The sequence below is a fragment of the Phaenicophaeus curvirostris genome, chromosome 1 (genome assembly GCF_032191515.1).
Source record: "Phaenicophaeus curvirostris isolate KB17595 chromosome 1, BPBGC_Pcur_1.0, whole genome shotgun sequence".
Classification (NCBI taxonomy): domain Eukaryota; kingdom Metazoa; phylum Chordata; class Aves; order Cuculiformes; family Cuculidae; genus Phaenicophaeus; species Phaenicophaeus curvirostris.
This window is the reverse complement of record NC_091392.1, coordinates 23,898,582-23,918,717: the sequence shown is the minus strand read 5'-3', so window position 1 is coordinate 23,918,717 and position 20,136 is coordinate 23,898,582. Positions and strand designations below refer to the sequence as shown.

The 20,136-nt window shown below is 40.8% G+C and overlaps 1 protein-coding gene across 8 annotated transcripts in view; it reads left to right on the top strand.

The window, feature by feature from the left end:
- The first annotated feature begins 655 nt into the window (after positions 1-655).
- PTPRZ1 (protein tyrosine phosphatase receptor type Z1) overlaps positions 656-20,136 on the top strand; it is a 137,962-nt gene continuing 118,481 nt past the window's right edge. For all 8 annotated transcript variants that reach the window (XM_069850628.1, XM_069850617.1, XM_069850612.1 and 5 more), the window contains exon 1: positions 656-759. In XM_069850628.1, coding sequence (XP_069706729.1) covers positions 702-759 — 58 coding nt within the window. In that variant the 5' untranslated portion in view covers positions 656-701. The remainder of the gene's footprint in view (positions 760-20,136) is intronic.

Here is a 20,136-nt window from a genome sequence, read left to right as displayed (position 1 = left end):
GTGGACGAGGTGCTAAGGGGCATGGTTTAGTGTTTGATAGGAATGGTTGGACTCGATGATCCGGTGGGTCTCTTCCAACCTGGTTATTCTATGATTCTATGACCGCTCGCGGATCAGCCGGGAGCCGCACCCCCCACCCCCCCGACGGCTCCCGCTGACCGGGGCTGCCAGGCTCTGCGCCCTCTCACCCCGCTGCCCTCCGGACACCCCGCGACCCCCTCCCCGCCCCCCCGCCCAAACCCGCTCTGGGACGTCCCCGGGGTGGCACGGACCGGCCCTCCGCCCTCCGAACCCCCTCCCGCCGGTGCCGCGGGGAGGGGAGCGAAGCCGGAGGGAGCTGCCCCGCTCCCCGGGGGACGCGCGGGGACGGCGACGCCCGCCCGCCCTCCCCACGCACACGCAGACACGCGCGCGCACGTGGGCGCGCGGTCTCCGCCTCCCCCCCCCGACTTCCCGCGCGCACGGGCACAGGCGCACACACACACACACGCACACACACACACGCGCACACGCGCACGGACACAGCCGCGCACCCGCGCAGGCAGCGGCCCCCGGGCAGCCCCGCCATGCGCTGCCGCGGCGCCGCCGGCACCCGCTGAGCCGCGTCCCCGCCGGGAGACGCGCGGCCGCCCGCGGAGCCAGCGGCGGGCTCGGAGGCAGCGGGACGGGCGTGCGGGGAGGAGGCAGGGGACGATTTGGACATGCTCATTCTAGGGCGCTTGGTTGCCTGCATCCAGCTCGTCTGCATCCTCAGAGTGGGTGAGTGAGATTCGCTCGCGTTCGTCTCTGGGTTCCCCACCAACTTTTCTCCTTGGGCTCGGGGGGTTTAGTCTCCGTTTCGCTCGGGTCTGCGGGTGCGGCCGCCGCTGCGCCCCGCGGAGACGCGCGGGGGAGCGTTCCCGCTTGGAGCCTCCCGGCGCGCCGTCCCGCACCCGCCGCGCCCCGCAGGACGCGGGGAGAGCATCCCGGGCAGCCGGGGTGGGAAATCCCGCCCGAGCCTCTCTAGGAACGAGGGATGGAGGCGAAAATTCATTCCAAAAAAAAAAAAAAGCCGCGCTCTCCAACGTAGCGGATTTGCCCTAAACCAGGGTATAACTGTTGCCTCGAAAAGCAGAATAGGAGTTGTGTTCATTCACGTGGGACGCTGCATGCAGAATATGGATTCGTATCTAGATATTAGCAGGGCTTCTTACATAACCAAATTAATTTCCAGCTGGTTCGGAACTGTGCAGCTGGAGCGCATCCTAAAAATCGTGCGATGCTCTGTTGTTCGTTCTTATTATGGTGATTGTAACGAGCATGAGTCAGTCGATGCCGTTGGAAGCGCTGTCTCAAATAGTTCGTCGAGTAAATATTAGGAGCTTAAGCGGTGGGTTTTGTATTGAATGATCGTTTTGAATCGATAAACTTGTATCAAATAGATCGCTAGGAAATACGAGTTGTTTGCTTGCATGTCAGTCTGAGGGACTTGGGAGATTCAGCCCGTTATGTCCAAAAGCAGTTTTACGGTAGGTCTCTGGTGATAAAGTAGGCGCTAACCTACATTTTTCACCCAATAGGTGGTGCTGCCTCTGAGACCATGAAGCTCTATAGACAAAGATCGGGGTTAGGTTACCCGGAGTGAAAGCCAGTTCTGCTAGTTAGGGGAAAATACTTTTAAAAATTTTGTCCTATGAAAAACGTTTTCACCTCCTTTCTGAAAATATATTGGAATTCAACTATAAATCTGGTGAAAATAACCGACTTTTAATTAAAATATATGATCTTTGTAGGGATCACTTTTAGACTAACCTGTTTCTAAAACCAGGGAATTTAACTGTAATGTAATTCTCTTGTAGTTTGGCAAAGAACGACCTGTCATAAGACTCTTGATGAGTCTCTATAATATTCTTCTGTTGCCGACCCGGTTCCTAAAATCAAATGTATTCCCAAGATTATTTAAAGGACAAAATTAGCAGGTCTTTGTATATGCATGTGGAGATTCATGAAAACGTGTGAGTACAGATAAAGCATACCATGATGTGATCATAATGTAATACTACACAGTTCAAATTTGGAGACTTAACTTCCATGTTCAGATGATCCTCCCACGTTGCAAGCAATGCAAGACATATATTTCTAAATTAATTCTCTGTTTTTTTTAATAATCTAATCTCATGTCTTTGTGGAAATAAGGTGGTTGTGTGTGTATAATGTAATATTCAAATACATGGTGTGCATGTGTATGCTATATTCATGAATTCAGAAGATCTGTCAGAATGGGAAAACAAGGTTTTTTACTCACACATGAGGTATAATTTAAGTGTGGCTTCTTTTTTTTTCTTTTTTTCTGTAGACTGATACACTATTCTTTTCAAACCTGACCTGAAGGGGACACACTTTCTAGAAGTGATGGATTATTTGGTCTCAGTGGTGGTTCATTACGAAGACTCATGAGCTCCAATGCTCAGTGTGTTCTCATGATTGTGTGTGAACACACTATTTGTGCGTGAACATGATTGTTCTCAAAAATTAATACCCTTTACAGGTTGTTAGACTGATTTAATCAGATTTAATTTGAATATGTTTCTCTTTAAGTATTTCTCCATAACTAAATGAGCTCTTCTCTGATAGTATTTAGTCAATAGGAGTAAATATTTTGTTTGAATTTTGACATTGTTTCCTTTTGGTGTTTCTTTCAAAAAATAAATAAATAAATGATTGCATACTACCAGTGTGTGGTTCCTAGGGCTTGGTGAGAGAGGAGAACTGGGTTGGATAGGCTGGCTTTTACCATTAGGTACTTCTGGTATGAAAGAGACCAGACCCCAGGCTAAGTGAATGGGATGTTGCAGAAGAGTGTGGCATTCTGGAGACTTTTCTTACTAGTTCAGGGTCAGTGACATGTAGATCTCAGCCTCATTTGCTGGTGTCTCAAAAAAAAATGTTGTTGAATTCTCAGCTTGTCATGTACAGAGCTCTACGAGAGGTCCTTTCTAATAATTCTGTTCAGGAGTTTTGCTGTTGCCTGTGGGAGATTCAGCAGGAAAATCTCAGTCTCATATGTGTTCAGGAAAGATAAGAAGGCCAAATCAACCTCACAGAAGAAAAACCTGTTAGACCAGATGGAGGCAAAAAGTTCTTTTGGGAATGACAAGACAGTGACAGTTCATTCTCTGTGTTATTGAAGAAATGCTTAGGGGCTTGATTCTAACATCCCCGCTGAGATATGAATAGCACCTTCCTCCACAGTGTTAACTGAAGCCAAGTACTGATGTAATTATTTATGGAGCAGGGTATTATCTGAATATTCTCAGTGAGTGCTATTCAGTGAAGTTCAATGGAACTACTTGTGGAGTGAGATGCTATTCAGTCACAAGTGAAAGCACATTAAAAGTCCTGTGTGACCATTTGTGGACATTGCTGTGTAGTTAGAACAGAGATTTCCTATGAAGTCCTGTTACTTAAATTAAAGGGGGAAAAAAAACTCTTGTGGACAATTCACTTGCTCTATTACGTTCTGGGTTTTTTTTAATGAGAAATATATGAAGCTGTAATCTTCAGCCTGCATGTATCTCAGGCTGAAGGTACTCTGAAATTCTGCCTTGCTTTATTAATGTGTTCCATATAATCTCCTGAAGGGCAGTGAAGTGTGCCCTTTTTCATAGCTTTTGTCTCGTGGTGCTTGTGGAAGAAATATTTGGAGTCTTTTCAGTAAGTAGACTATTTATGAATCTGTGTAGGCAAGAAAATGTTACTAGAGAAAGGAGCATGTTTTAACAAATTGCGTTATAATTGTGAATAAATTTAAATCAGAGAGGTGTAAATATTTAGACAAGACTTAAAAAATATTCCCAGCTCTCACTAGCAAAATATATGGGTAATTTCCCCAAATAATGTAAAAAGTGTTTCCCAAATCAGCTCATCTACACCTTACTCCTATCACTGTCTGACCTCAGCTAGGGTTTTGCCTTTCAAAATGCAGCTGATTAAACTATGAATTGTTTATTTAGTTGTGTATCGGTTTAGTTATACAGAAACTAGAAAAGATCTTGCTTTCATTTTTAGTTTGTTTCTGACATGCCAATACCATGACTTCATTCACCCAAAAGTAGTAATAGTTCCCTAAATATTCTATTTTTTTCTCATACAGCTGATACCAGCACTGTATTGCCAAGCTAGCAGACAGCATATATCTCATGACTAATAGTGAAAGGAACTTCTCTGCACCCTTTACTAGATAGCCAAAATTAAGAAGAATTTGAAAAACAGCATTGGCTCAGCTTTCTAAATCCAATCACACTTGCTGTTCATTCTTATGTCTGCATGTTGAGAGTCAATAGGCCCTTAAATTGTTAAAGGACTATGGGATCAGAGCCTTCTTTATTGCACTGACCTTTTACTTTGACAATATTTTTGTAGTCCAGATATATGGCACACTTAACTCAATTACATCACAGTAATATTACTGTATATTGGTTTTAATGTTTTAGCATAATTTATGCTTAAGATGACACAGAATCATAGAATGGTTTGGGTTGGAAGGGGCCTTAGAGATCATCTTATTCCAGTTCCCCTGGCATGGGCAGTGACGCCGTCCACTAGATCAGGATGCACTAAGCCTCATACAACCTGGCTTTGAACATCTCCAGGGATGGGGCATCCACAGCTTCTCTGGGCAACCTGTTCCAGTGCCTCACCACCCTCACAGTAAAACATTTCTTACTAATACCGAATCAAAATTTCCTCTCTTTCAGCTTAAAACTGTTGTTCCTCTCATCCATCCCTGCATTCCCTGATAAAGAGCCCTGCACCATCATTCCTGTAGGTCCCCTGTAAGTACTGGAAGGCTGCTATAAGGTCTTCCTGGAGCCTTCTTTTCTCTAGGCTAAACAAGCTCAACTCTCTTGGCTTGTCCTTGTATGGGAGGTGCTCCAGCACTGTGATCATTTTTGTGACCCTCCTTTGGACTCTCTCTAACAGATCTGTGTCCTTCCTGTACCAAGGACTCCAGAACTGAGCACAGTACTCCAGGTGATGTCTCATGAGAGAATAGTATAGGGGGAAAATCACCTCCCTCAACCTGTTGACCATGCTTCTTCTGATGCAGCCTAGGATACTGTTGGCCTCCTGGGCTACAAGCACACGTTGGCAGCTCTTGTTGAGCTTCTCATCCACCAGCACCACCAAGCCCTTCTCTTCAGGGCTACTCTCAAGCCATTCTCCACCCAGCCTGTATTTATGCTTGGGATTGCCCCAGCCCATGTGCAGGACCTTGCCCTTGGCCATATTGAACTTCATGGTGCTTGCACAGGCCCATCTCTCAAGCCTGTCCAGGTCCCTCTGGATGGCATCCCTTTTGTCCAGCATGCCAGCCGTGCCATACAGCTTGGCGTCATTGGCTGATTTGCTGAGGGTGCCCTCAATCCCACTGTTCGTGCCTCTGACATAGATGTTAAATACCACCAGTCTTAATACCAACCTCTGTGGAATGCCGCTCATCAGCGGTCTCCATGTGTTCCTATGGATTATGATACATAGTTCCTATGGAGAAATTTAGTCCTGCCATATCTAAAATTTAAGAGCCAAAACAAGAAAAAAAAAAAAAAAGGACTTAAACCTTCTGTTTTAGCCATCTATATCATAACCATCTATATGTTAGGCATTTTTGTACAGTAGAAATTTACATATACCAAAATCTAAATACACAGTTTGGATTTATTGTAGATTTAAATACCAGCAGGTATGAAAAGTTGTGATGAAACGAATGACATTTTAGAAGTTAATGTCAGTGTAACCTAATATTTATTCAACACACTAGTCTGTGGGACACATTTAAAGTAGCTAAAGCTGCTCTTTTCAATGTTTATTCAATACAATGTGTATGGAAAGCTTTCTTAAGTTATATTTGGCATTACTTCACCTCTAAATATACTTTGCTATCTTAATTCCTGGAGAGAAACTAACTAATACATATAAAATTACAATGGTAATTTGAAACAACTTTAATCATAATCTGGATTATAAATCAGGATGTTAATTTATGAACACAGGTACTTGCCTATTTCTTAAGGAAGGCAATTTCCTTAATTTTACGTGCTCATCATTCAAGTGGTCACTACCCACTACAAGTTCTCTTATTAGGAATTTAAGGGTGAACAGATTCTGTTCTTTCGTTGACAATTTCAATTCCTCTTCAAATGTGCTGTGCTTCTCAGTATTCCCCATAGGGCCTGGAAGTCTGCGGCAGTTCCGGAGCCCCCTGCTCCCATTTAACAGTTTGATTCTCACAGCTTCATGCACCATTTATGTGGCTTTCCTGCATGAGACATCCTCTGGCTATTCAATAAGCTTCTTTTCCCATAAAGACAAAAGTTACCTTTTTGAATACATGTCAAGGCTTCTGCATGAGAAAGATAAATCAACAGGAAGAAAAGGACTTACCATATGAAATAAACAAAATCCACTAAATGAAAGATAGAACATTTTTCAAGGAAGCTGGGACTGCAAATGAAACTTGGCTCCAACAAATTGTTGAGTAACCATTGGCAGCAGAGTACTTCTGCAGAGAGGTATGGTGTAGGTCGCTTGTTGAATACAAATTACTAAAGTCAGTCAATTTAGTCTTGAAGCTCAGGTGGAAATAACTGGAGATTTTAGAAGTGAGGTGAGGGTTTATTTTACTTGCTTTATATCACTGGCTGATACTCTGGCACTGTCTGGTTGAGGTGAAATAGTAGACTTTGTAAGGAAAATGAGCATCGTGGATTATTTTAGATAAGGCATGCCTCAGAACCTCCTATTGTCTTCTACTTCTTTCTGGTATTTGGACTTATGTATTCTTTAACCCCCTAGAAATAATAATATTTCACCCTAGAAATCAGTATTTTTTCTTACTAATCAAGGACTCCAAGAGCTATTGTTTGAGTTAGCTAATTTTGGAAATCCTTATTCTGGTAAAAGTCCCATGGATGACAAAAATAGTATGCTACATCTGATAAGGAAGGCTCAGCAGTGAAAGTAGGACGCCAGTGGAATCTAGATGCCGGAACCCAAAATTTTAATTAAATGGGTCCCTGACTCTGCATCTCGGTGCCTCTTTCCCTTCCAAGTTTAGTTGGGATCCAAACCTAAAAGTTCTTTCAGATGACTTCCTGATTTCTAAGTGAGGCTTCCCTAAATAGACTCTGACAGCATCGGGTATCTTGATCTGACTGCACTCACTTCTTCTGTTTAAGACAAAGGACAAGGCAATGCAATAGCTGCGCTACTTTCTCATGCTGTAGTCTAGTGACTGAAGTGTTTTACCATGGAAAGACAGTCTAGAGGGAAGAACATTAGGTTTTGACAAGTGAGAGGACTCTTCATACTTCTTGTTTAAGCTGAAGCATTTTTTCTGTGCAAAACAAAAATTAAAACAAGGCAAAAAAAAGGGGCGGGGGGGAGGGCAGTTCAGGGATGGACTATGGAAGACAACAAATAACATCATTATAGCACTGCATAAATTCATAGCTAACCCATGTCTTAAATATTCTCAGAAAGGGCACAGCAGACTCAGAAAAATTAAGTGAATGGCAACAGAGGATCTGTATTCAGGAATGACTAAGTAAGCTTGAACTTGTCAAGAACAAAGACAACCTATAAGTTTGTTTTGTAGAGCATCATAAACTCACAAGCAATGGGAATAGATTCTTCACTAACTCATTTGATGCAAGAGCAAGGGGACAACAAATGTAGGCAATAGAAGATAGATTTAAATATAGATAAAATGGAAGAGTATTTCTTCCTGCAACAGGGGAGAGACTTGTGAAATTGCTGTAGGTTGCTGTAAGAGCTAAAAATGTCTTGGGGGATACTAGATAAGCCCTTGAAAGAAAAACCTGCTGAGGTTTGCTAAGCTTGTGGAAATTGTATCCATTTCAGGAATTTCTGGAGCTGGAAATACAACCTAGGAGAGTTTGCAAGGAAATTTTCAAGCATATCACATACATTTGTCTTGTACTTACTGTTCTTTAAGCATCTGCGTCAGGATTTTGGAGGCAAGGCTCTAAATTGGTAGAATAATAGAGCAAGAGAGGAAACATGAGTTCATAATTCCTGCTCCTAGTCAGCATTTGATTATCCACTTGCTGGGTACATTGCATAAATCCTACCACTGCCTTTTCTCTGGTTGTGCTCTAAAAAGAGCAGGTTTTGCTCCGTTCTTTGAAAGCTGCAGATACTTACTTTCAGAAGGGGATTCTAGGCTGCATTTCTGAAGAACCCAGCCTCCCAAACATGGGTAGAACTCAGATGGATTTCCACCAACTCAGCATTTTACATCAGCTGTACTGGGCAGCTTTAGGCAAGCCAGTTGCTCATTATTGCCCTTGGCTGCCTAGCTCACCTACAGACAGCGTAAGAGCCTGAACTTCAAGGCTCTGGAGCCTACTGCTAGTACCTAACAGGTGGGTGATTCAGCAAAATGCTATCTTACATCTGGCCTTTTGTCTGAGTTAAGGCTCCAAAATCCATAATGTATACCGTACCTTCAGATTCAGCAGCTAAAAAACAGGCTTGGCTACTTGGCATATAAAAAGCAATATTTACTTCTTTAGATTTTTACAGCATCCAGGTTAGACTCACAAGGTAATGTATTTTTTTTCCCTGTAGTCCTTTATGTTTCACTAAACTTAGAACCTGTGATTGCCTGGAAAATTCTCTGTGCGATATTGAACTATTTGAGATCCTACTTTACAGGTACCATTCAGGAATATGCATTTCTCTATGAGAGTGTTAGGACTGCTCACCTGACTAATGAGAGTTTTCATTCAGAATTTCTGGAGCAGTATGGCTGTTAGTACTTTGGCTCTGAATTGTCTTCCTTGTTGTGTCTGCTAGATACTGGAAATATAAATGTAGAGAAATATAAAGCAGGTAGCATTCAAAGAGGTAAGCATCTTCACTGTCTTATTTATCTGTTTGCTGAGATAGGAGAACAGTAAAAGCAGTGAAGGGCTGATTAAACAACAACATCGGAAAGGGTGAAACAAGTGCTATCTTGAGTGCTTTGACTGTATTGAAATCGTGCTATAAAATTGGTCTTTGAAGTACTGTAAATAAAGGATGTTGCATAAAAATAAATGAAATCAAATATAGCTTAGTGAATGAAGACATATGTTTCTGTAAATTCCCTAACAGAATTTGACAAAGAATTCCTGACTCATTTAAAATTACCTTGAAAATCATGTCATGTTCTTTAATTGTGACAGTTATTCGGGGTTTTTTTTATAAGCTATCCAGGCCAAATTATTTTTTTTCTAAAGTAAATGGAAGGATTTAGTGGCTTCATTGAGATTTAGGCTGCTTTGTAACATAATTCTTCAAAATACACTTTTCCAAATATAATGCTATATTTCAAAGCTGTCAAAGCCTTAGAAAAAAAAATGTAGAGTTCTGTAAGGGCAGCTTATATTGAAGAAACTGAAAGCTTTTCGAAAGCTAAAGCAAGTATTTTGAGGAAGAATTAAGCCTTTTTAAATCAATGTTTAAAAAAAGACTTGATTCTTCAATTGCTTTGAATGCCGAACTCCATGATTTCAGCAGAAGTTCCCAAAAAGAAAAACATCTGCTTGCTTAGACTAAAAAGCTAATGATTGGAGTAACAGCTGGCTTTACACATGTGACCTTACTCCAGGCAGTTTGTCTTCTAGCTCCATCCCCAAATGACCAACTGTATTTTGTACATTTTTAGCCACTTGGAAAAATCATTTTGTTTTAAGTGCATGTCAATTGTTTCTGCCATTTCCTTTTGTAATTCTTATGCTGATAGATGTGTGGGAGTTTGATGTTTAACAAATTTGGCAGGCTGGAACTCCCTAGGAGGCTGAGGAGCCTTCTACCAGCCCCCTGAAGCACTGTTCTTTGGTGTGTGGGACATTTTGCATTACATGTTGCACTCACCACACAACCCATCCAGTCATCATCGGCAGAGTTTGGGGTGAGTCTTGTGTGGTTTGTGGCTCTCTTTCTTTGCAATCTTTGATTTTAGGACAGCAGTTTTGCGTTTAATATGTCTTGCCATGTTGTGTATTACTTGGGGTTTTTTTAACAGTTCCAAGATTTGTGTTAAAAAAACTTGCATATCACTGTAGATACACAAGTTACAGCAGAGCTACGTCTGGCTCGTATTGGTGGAACTTTGTGTGAATAAATCCTGAGTGAACATCAAGGAGAAAAAGATCTAGAAGAACTGTTCAAGTTTTAGGACAGGGCTGACACAAACCCAGATGGATAGGAACTGGCAAAATGTGCAAATCTAAGGTGAAAATTAGAAGAAGGTTCCTAACCATTACAGCAGTGGGATTTTGGAAAGTGTTTCCAATGATAATAGTAGAAGCAAAAAGGCAACATTTTCAAATTATTATTTTTAAGAATGGACTACCTTGATTTTGGCAAGAAGCTGTGGCTCCTGCATTAGGAGAGAACCCCATAAATGATTTAGGAGTCCCGGTCAGTGAGTGCCACGGTACAGTTTCAGCTGTGATAAATAGGAAAACTTGAGCAGCGTGCACCTGCCAGCCAGCTGCCCACTGCTGGAAAAGCATCGAACAGTCATTCCTCACACCAAACTGATACATTTGTAAGCTGAAGTACTGGAGAATGAGTGGTCACTTAGCATCTCCCGTACAAGGGCAGGCTGAGAGAGTTGGGGTTGTTCAACCCAGAGAAGAGAAGGTTCCGAGGAGATCTTATAGCAGCTTTCCAGTACCTGAAGGGGGCTACAAGAAAGTTGGGGAGGGGCTATTTACAAAGGCTTGTACTAATAGGACTAGGGGGAATGGGTATAAACTGGAGAGGGGCAGATTTAGGCTAGACATTAGGAAGAATTTCTTCACCGTTAGAGTGGTGAGACACTGGCACAGGTTGCCCAGGGAAGCTGTGGCTGCCCCATCCCTGGAGGTGTTCAAGGCCAGGTTGGATGGGGCCTTGGGCAGCCTGACCTAGTGGGAGATGTCCCTGCCTATGGTAGGGGGGTGGGAACTAGATGACCTTTAAGGTCCTTTCCAACCCAAACTATTCTAAGATTCTATCTCCAGTGCCACCCAGCATTTCAAATGGCACTCTGTAGTAAAACATCATCAATCTACTGAGGAAAAGAAAGGAATTCTACTATAGTCAGGAGACTTTAAAAAATGTACATTTGGGCTTGTATAATTGTATTTTGAGTTTGTTAACAGTTTGCTACATAAAATTACTTGTACAAGCATGAGGTAAAAGACCTTCTTTAAAGAAAAGTATTTGAAATCTCAGGTCATTGTATGACTGCAGGAGCTAGCGGTTTACCTAAAATACTAGCTACTTGAAGATCTTGGACAGTGCTCTCGTGTTCTCCCATGTAAAGACCACAGGAAATATCAATCCATTATATTTCAGTGTTAAATTTAACACTGGCTGTATTATGAGAATAGTCCCAGGCTCATCCACCTGTTTATTTCTGTTTAATCTTCTGCTTGTCCTCCTCTCACATTCTCGTATGAATGGTTTGGCCTCCCCAACAGCCCTGGGAACTCTCACCTCATCACATGCAGTTACTCCAAAAGGTTTTAGTCTACTAATGAAAAATTACTCCAGCAACTTTGTAACAGTCCTTCTTGATAGGTTTCTACCCTCTCTTTAATGTGGATTTCCTATTTATTTTATGTAATTCCTCTTCACTATTACTTCCTGTATTTTGTATTAGCACTAACTTTCTACACTTCTTTATCTGTGATGAAGAAAAAGGGGTCCATATTTTGCTTACTGCTTTATCTGCATGGTAAAAAAAAAAAAACAACCCCACATAAATTAATATAATATATATTAGACTTAACCAGACAGTGGGTAAAAAATGTAAATCTTCTTTTTCTCTGTGACTTTTATTTTTTACACTGTTGTCGAATCACTTAGAGGATTAGTTTTTAGTATCTTTTGATGAGAGAGAAAAGATTTCTGTATTTAGCATACATATATTTCAGTGGAAGTCAAGTCAGTATTATGTTCAACAGAATTCATTCAGGAATACTTAGACTGGAAATTATTCTTTTAAACCAGTAGCAAAAAATGCATCCATTCAAAAAGGTGTCCTGTAATCTGAGTATTTTCAGTTTCTTCTGATTTGTGCTATCAGCTGTGAGGTTTCTAATGTGTGAATCAGCAGAGAATATATGTTTCCATGGGGCGTGTATAAAAAAGTAACAAACTGGGAAGTACCTCTTAGGACTGCATACTGGGAATAACTGTGCTGAAAGGTATTGTTCTGATAGCTGCACTGAACAAAAAATATCTTGGAATTCAATATTATTTATCTTACTATTATAAAACAGCCATAAGATGTGATACTGGAGACTTCTCATAATTATGTAGTAGTACAACATTTGCTGAAGAAAAAGGAGATGGCAATCCTAAACTTTTCCCATGGGCATTTGAACCACAGCTGTGGTGAGCAATATTATCCACAGGATGACAGACCACGAGCACAGCAGTTGAGGATGGGCAAGAGCACTGATCTGTACCTAGGCTGGTACAGGTGGGAATGGTAGAAAAGTTTAAAAGAGAAAACCAAGTTATCCAGCCAAATGTGTGAGATAAAGTTGTCCAGTGCAACATTACCAGGTGCCAGACTAGATTTTCACCCTCCTTTCTTCTCTGTGCCCTGCTGCTGCCTTGTATTAGCAGCAAATCTCCGGAGTCCTACTTCTTCTGTGGCTCCTCTGCATCTCCTCTGGCCACGTCCCCCCACATCACTACCTCTCTGTGGCTGGAGGGGTACATGTCTCTGCTGGAAGAGTTGCAAATGTGAATGAAGGCATTTAGCTGCAGAGGCAGCCTGTACTGCTGGAAGAGTCACTCTGTGAGTGGAGATAGGAGACAGGCCAGAAAATATGTCCTGTAGGCTGGGTTAGAGCCTTGGGTCAGCAGTTGGACCATGCTAAGTTATGTGTCTCTCAGTGGAAGAAGTGAGATATGGGGTTCCAGTCACTGTCAGTGTGATTATTTCTGTCTTTTATCTAGCTGCTATCGAATGTAAAAAAATACCAGATTTTCTATTGTCTCCTGTAGCTTGGAAATCTGCTGAAGAATGCTACTGTATCTCCTGGATGGGTCGGTCTGATGCTTATCTAGGTCTTCTGGGCATCTCTGAATAGCCATCTACTTACGCGGGGTCCGTGAAGTCTATGCATCATACAGTCTTGGACCAGTTCCTGTTGGTTTTATGTTGTAGAAACTGGACCAGTTAGGCACGAAATTGTATTGTGTCTCTGTCAGAAAAGAAAACTGTGTAGCTGTATCATTAGTCTGTGTAGGAAACGTATGCATTTGCATTGCTCCTGTTGGAATAGCAGGAGATTTTCTGCCGCAGGCGGGTATGGCAATAGAGTGAGCAACAGCTGCAGCGTCCTGGAAGGAAATACAGCATGTGCTCCCTTTTTTGTAGCAAATCGGCTGCTTTAGATGGCATAGAAACAAGAGATTCATTCCCCAGGTGAGTCACTAAGCTTCCCTAGAGGCCTGTATCTCCAAGGTTTTTAGCTGAGGTGGAGCGTTTACACCAATCCCAATACAGCCAAAACCTTAAAGGCTTAGTCAGACCTGTAAATTAATTAATGCTTGTGTAACACTTAGAAGATATAACTCACTAGATGTGCACTAAGGCTGTTGCTAATGATTTTAAATCTATGAAGCAACTTTCTCTAAAACCTTTGAAATTGGCAATTATAATGTTCTTAGCTGGAAAAGCTTTGATCACTCCAGAGGAAATAAGTGCATGACTTCAGCTGGCGAGATACAGTGACAGAACAGCAGCAACTGCTAAATACACTGGCCTGGCAGGGGGCCAGAGGAAGATTTGCTATTGCTCCTTCCAAAACACAATTTGAAGCCATTTTTGTATTGCTAAATAACTGTGAAGTCCTAGGAACTCCGTGGTTGCGTGTACTTACAGTCTGAAGATAAGACTTAATTGAACAATTTTACGCTCTTCACTTTTTTTTTGATTTCTATGCAATTACAAGGCTACATTCTGATACAGGGCTGGAAAAGAACCTAATGAAAATATTCTGGCCTGGCCTGGCCTGTCTTATGTTCCAACACAGATACTTTAGTAAGAGTGAAAAATGAAAAAGAGATAATATTTTTTTTAAAATGATAAAAATGTGTCTGAAAGCCTCTTGTTTTCTGTTCAAGGGTAGGAATGTTTTGTTCATAAACTAGCTATATTCTAGGAGCTTGATTTTGCTATGGTGTTTTCCCAGAGCAAAATATACAAAGCTGTCTTCTTTGCTTGAGTACTGCTTGTTATATGTTCAGCAGTGACATCCACCAAACTGTTTCCCTAACTTACTCAATATTTCATGAGTTGATTAAAATTTAAGAGGTTCTTTGGTATAAAGCAGTGTGGTATTTGCTTGTAAACTTTCTACACTTCCTCAAATAACTTCCAATTATTCATGTGTGGAAGAAAGAAAATAAGACCATTTTAAGAAAACAGAAAGGTATTACAGAAAGATGCTGGTTTTAAGGATGTCTGGATATTTTTAAGTGAGTGTAGTGCTGTCACATGCAAATAAAATGTACCTGCTGAAGGTATCCTCAGAAATACTTTATTTATTTAGACTAGTTGCTTAATAAATTCTCTCTAATAGATGTTTAAGTGAAAATACTCTTCGAGTTGCTTCTTGAAGGAACAAATGCTGTAATGGTCTTATATCTTCATAACAGAATAAAGTTACTTCCAAGTAAAATAAGGGGGAAGATCTGTCTCACTACTTGTGCATAAGCTTTCCACTGAGGGGTTAAATGTTAATACTGTGCCTATTGATGCAATACCAATATGTTTCAGAAATCTTTCAAATAATTGAAAAATATATAACTAGTTATGGCAAACAGCCATTTAAATTACATGCTATACATATTTCATTCCATGTAAGGATTAATCCTCTAACTGAGCTTTTACACATGTTGGATATTTAAGCATAAGTGGGATCTAAGGTTAAACTGACATGTGGAGATGCTGTATAATCAGTAAATTGCTATGATTTATTATTTATGTATCAACAACATCTAAGTGTATTTGTCAGTAACCAGGGTTTCATTTCACGAGGTGCTGTATGAACACAGAGCAGGAATACAACATCTGCCCTAGGGAATTTAAAAATAAAATACAAAAGGAGAAGCTGACAGGACAGAGAAGATGGGAGGAGCTAAGAAAAAATCATTTATTAGTCAGTATAAAAAGCAGTTTAGTTGGTGAAGCAGCCATCTTTCACATCTTTTCTTGTTATTCCTTCAAGTTAGAGTGTTCAAAGAGGTGTTGAAGGGGTCTGTCTTGGTTCCATGTCTGTAAAGTAGAGGTAGTAATACTTTATTCAAAGGTGTTTTGTGTGAAGAAGAGCATGCTCAAATTTCTAAAGCTCTTTCAAGAGAATAAAATTTAGATCCAAGTTTTATGCTATAGGTCAGAGTCCTGCCAGAAGGAAGTTAAGCAGGTAGGCTTTGCAGTCTCCATGAGACCTGAAGTGTGCATGCAGGAAGATCCATCACAGTCACCTGAAGCCCATGGTACAGCCCCTTGCATGCTGTTTAAGCCCTAGGCAACACATGCAGGTGAGGAGAATCATTCACCTGGAGACCTAATGTGTTCTGGTGATTCAATAGGAAACTGAAAACTATGAGACCTGGGAGCCAAACCTGCCAGACAGTGTCAACTCGAGCATGTCAGTTTACCTTCTTTGACTCAGTTTACTGTCAGCAAAGCTGACAATATCCCCACATGTTCTGAAGTTAGTCCAGAAACAAAAGCACTGCGTAAACAGTCATGTGCACACATAGAGCAGTGTGAGCACTAGCATGTGAGAAGCTGTGGTCTGCTGCTTCTGATGGCAAGGCAGACCTTTCTTGCATCAGCACAGCTTTCCTAGTGGTGTGTGGCTGCACTTAGGTAAGACTGCATGTACATCTGCACCTGCCAACTTGGGTCTAAACAGCTGATCTGAACATTTATCCTGTGGTGGATCCTCTCTGATCATAACCCTAAATGGAAATTCTTACCCTGTGAGACCTGTTCAGTGGTACCAGAATCCATGGGCTCCAACAACGCTTGTTACCTCATGTTTCCAGTCAGCATGGAAAAAATTGGCAAAATCCGATAGGAATTTGCTGTGTAAAACAAAGCTCTAACATCTCACAAAAGGACTAGTTATAGTGAATGGGGATACCACAGATGTTATTTTATCTAGTTGCTGTAATTTATTGTTCATGTGTTGTGCACAGTTAGACATATGGTAGGAGAGTCCTAACATCCTAAAAAGTTAGATTTTCCTCACATGTAGCAGTCTGTACAGCATGGGTCCACATGTCGTATTTGATGTTGATGATAATAATAACATCCTGCATTATTTTTCAGGTATTATTCTTCTTCCAGCTATGAAGAAGGCGTATGAGTGTGGGTATAGGGCTATTGGCTGTTGACAGCTATTTTCCATTAGCTGCCATCTCAGTTCCATGAGGTCACATTGTCGAGGCAGTCCCTGGTGCTGAATAAATCGGTACAGCTTTTCTCTCTTATGTCCTCCATACTGCCAGGTAGAAAGGGACAGGGGTCACCGTTCATGCTTCAGTGTTTGCTGCCAGTTACCATACGGTGGAGTCCTGATACATCATTGTTTTTTCCATTTCTGACTTCAGGGAGGTGGTGCTTTGTATCAGTTACTCATAATTTAGAAGTAAATCTTGACTTTTAAGTTGTGACTGTAAGGACAAATGCTGACATGGATGAAAGCTGTAAATTGCACAAATGAACAGAGGGTAAAACCCTATCTTTCTTTTTACTCTCTATTTAACATATGCTTTTTCTTTTTTTTTTTTTTAACAATGAATAAAAGGACCATTGCAGATTTCTGTTCTCTTCCAGTAAATTATGACTTGGGAGTAAAGGAGAGTGGTGAGTCCTGCTGACAAGAGGAATAGTGTTAATGGTAGTTTCAGAGTTATTCCAGAGTTCATAGAAATCCCACAGAAAGATTAAGAGAGAGGAAGAGAGCAAATTGGGGAAAGGAAAACCAAAAAAAGAAAGAGAAAGGGAGAAAGAGGAGTGAGGGAATGAAGAAGGGAGGGAGGAAGGAAAGAAAGTTTACAAGACACACTGGCACTTGTGCAGCTTTTGTGTATCTCGTGTTTTTAAGATCGGTGCTGCTGCAGTCTGCAGCTACTCACCATTTGTAACTACTAGAAAAGGAAACTGGGGAAGGGAGTTAAATTACTCCTGCAGCGACTTTTACAGGCAGGTATAGACCTCTGGTAATACCTGGTTTTCTGAGGGAACATCAGAAGAGAAGTTAAAAACTTGGATTTGTAAGGACCGTAGCTGCGAAGAGCTTTAGCATGCAAGGGGGAATATACTGGCTGGGGTGACACAGAAGTTCTGCAAGTTCTTTTTCAGAGAGACAATATTTGGAAATAAGTTTAAGCTAAATTTCACAATTATTTTAATTGGAGAAGACATCACTAAATTCTTTTTGATGCATTATCTGTAATGAGTGCTATTTTAAGAATCCACCCAAGGCTCTGGTCATGAAGAAACATGCGCTTGACTGGATTGCATTCATTCTAGAAAATAAAAGTTGCTCTAAATGGAAGATATTTGTTCTTTTTCCTCCAAGCCAGAATTCCACGATGGCTGTAAGGAATATCCTAGTTTTACAGGGAAAAATAAATCAAAAGAGAAACCAGCATCATTTCATACGGAAAAAAACAAGATATTGGCAGAAAAAAAAAAAGCATACTATTGCAAATCTTGATCAGGAGAAATTTGTTTGCTCAGTTGTAAACTGTGTCCATAAAATTTTTGATGTATATATGTTGGGCATTGCGTTTTCCTGATGTATATTATCCAACAAATAAGTTCGTAAGAGTAAGGTGTTATTAGGGTGAGAACTACTATCCAAGAGCTACTTTTGGATTTAAGTGACTCAGATGATCAGAAGGAAATTAGAAAAAGTTAACTGCAAATGTGAATGACCATGTAGCAAACTAAGTGTGAAAAAGAGTTTTGGTTCCAAGTATATATGAGCCTGGCCAAAAATTTGGAGTACTCAGTGCTTCAATGAGAATGACTTTTAGCACACACCAGTGTAGCCTCCCAAGCACTACAGAGATAAAAGTAGAAATTAAGATACCAATAAAACGAACAGAACCCTTTTTTCCTACAGTTGTATTCTTTCGTCTCCTATCCTTCCAGTGTTAACATGGAGTTCCTCGTAGACAAAATACATGTTAGTGAATGAACAAAACTACTGTACTGGCAGTATAAGAGCAGTGAGCCCATTCATTTGGCAATAAGCCAGGCATTGCTGGATAAATTAAAATGCAACCTTTTCCTCACTGCTTGACTTAGCAACTAGTTGACATCAAATTAGCAAACATGCACATGACAGAGAATACGGATTTGGTTTTTCCGTATTAATACTCTAATCTCTCTTTTATTGCATACCTTCATAGAAGGCAGAATTAATACTGATAGAATTTCCATTATTTATGTAAAAAAAACCATTCATGTTAGACTGTTAGTTTGCACTTACCTGGCACTCAGCACAGATAAGATCTTCCTTTATGCCTAATCTAATTATGACAAAATAATAACAAGCTTTGAGAATGTAAGTACATGACAATTAATAAAGAAGTGGTTTAGATAAGAAGGAGTTTACTTTGCTGATGATGACAGGGCTCAGCCTGTGAATCAGCAGTATGGGAGAAGTATGCTGAGAAAAGACAACCATAAAGATAAGGGTAAATTGTGAAATCCAAATGAGACCCTGGTGACTAGGAAGATAATGATGGGCAAGTCAAATCTGAGATATGGGCTGAGGCACAAACATGTAGGTGAAGAGGGGAGATTCAATTTCATACAGAAAAAAGGAAATGTTCAAGACATGATCTGTGTGTTATATGCAGCCTCAGAGAACAATTCATCCATCATTCAGCCCATTGCTGGCAGCTTGCTTTCCCTGGGGAGTTAATTTGATTGCAACAGGCTGCCCTTAGCTGTCATTTTTACCAGAGCTCAGAAGCTTACTTGTATCGCACTCAGCTTATTGCGCTTGCTTGACACAACGCATGCAAGTAAATAGGTGTCTATCTACTCAAGGGTAGATGAGAGCAATTAATTTAGCCATTAAAACCTCTTTGTCTGCTCCCAAGATGACCCTAGGAAAAAGTATCTGACTGCTTTGACAACTGCAACCATCTTTCAGCCATCGCCTGTGTTGATTCTCCAGTGGCACATGAGCCTGCCCTGACAGCACATGAAGTTATGGGCCCTGCACACCAGGTTGGCCTTTGCATGATAAGGTGTGTGAAAGGAGATTAAATGGAGCTGATAAAACATTAGAAATCTGTAAAGAAGTGTGTATGAAATGATGGCTGGTGGGAAGGTTAAATGGACCACTTAAAGTTAGCAAAACTAGATTAAACATTCAAGACATAAAATAAATCAAAAATAAAAGGGGAAAAAAGGAATGAAGGGGAGGAGAGAAGGAGGAAAAGAAACTAGAAGACAGCAGAGTGAAGGTTTGGGCCCTCTTCTGGATTAACAAAGACCGTCTTCCAGGAGATTTTTTTTGCTTTTTCCCAGAAGTTTTAGTTTTGTTGATAGTTTTAAGCTCCACATATACACTATAATTTTAATTCTCTTTCTTCTTGAAAGAGAGATGAGACATTTATGTCCCTGTTTGGAAGAGTGTGGTGACTTAATTTTGATCTTCAGCCCAAGAGTAAGTTTTACCAATAAAGAAATAAAAATGGCCATTTTGCATATTGATCTCGGTATTTAACGGATTCAGGTATTTTTGACAAGTGTGGTCCTCTGAGAACTTCATAATGCTACACCCTCTTAATGAAAGCCAAGATACATTTTTGTGAAACTTGGAATTTGCAGCAGAAGGCCAGACTTTTATTAGTTACATTTTTCTAAACTCAGTTGTAAGATACCTAGGAGATTCATGCTGCCTTGGGTCCTTTCCTCTGTTGTGCCTCAGAGTACAAGAGTGAGGAGAGTTATTGCTGATCCATATATTCAAACATTCTGCCAGCAAATATTGTTCCCCTTTGGGATGAAGATTAGAGCTTTTCTAATGTAGACTT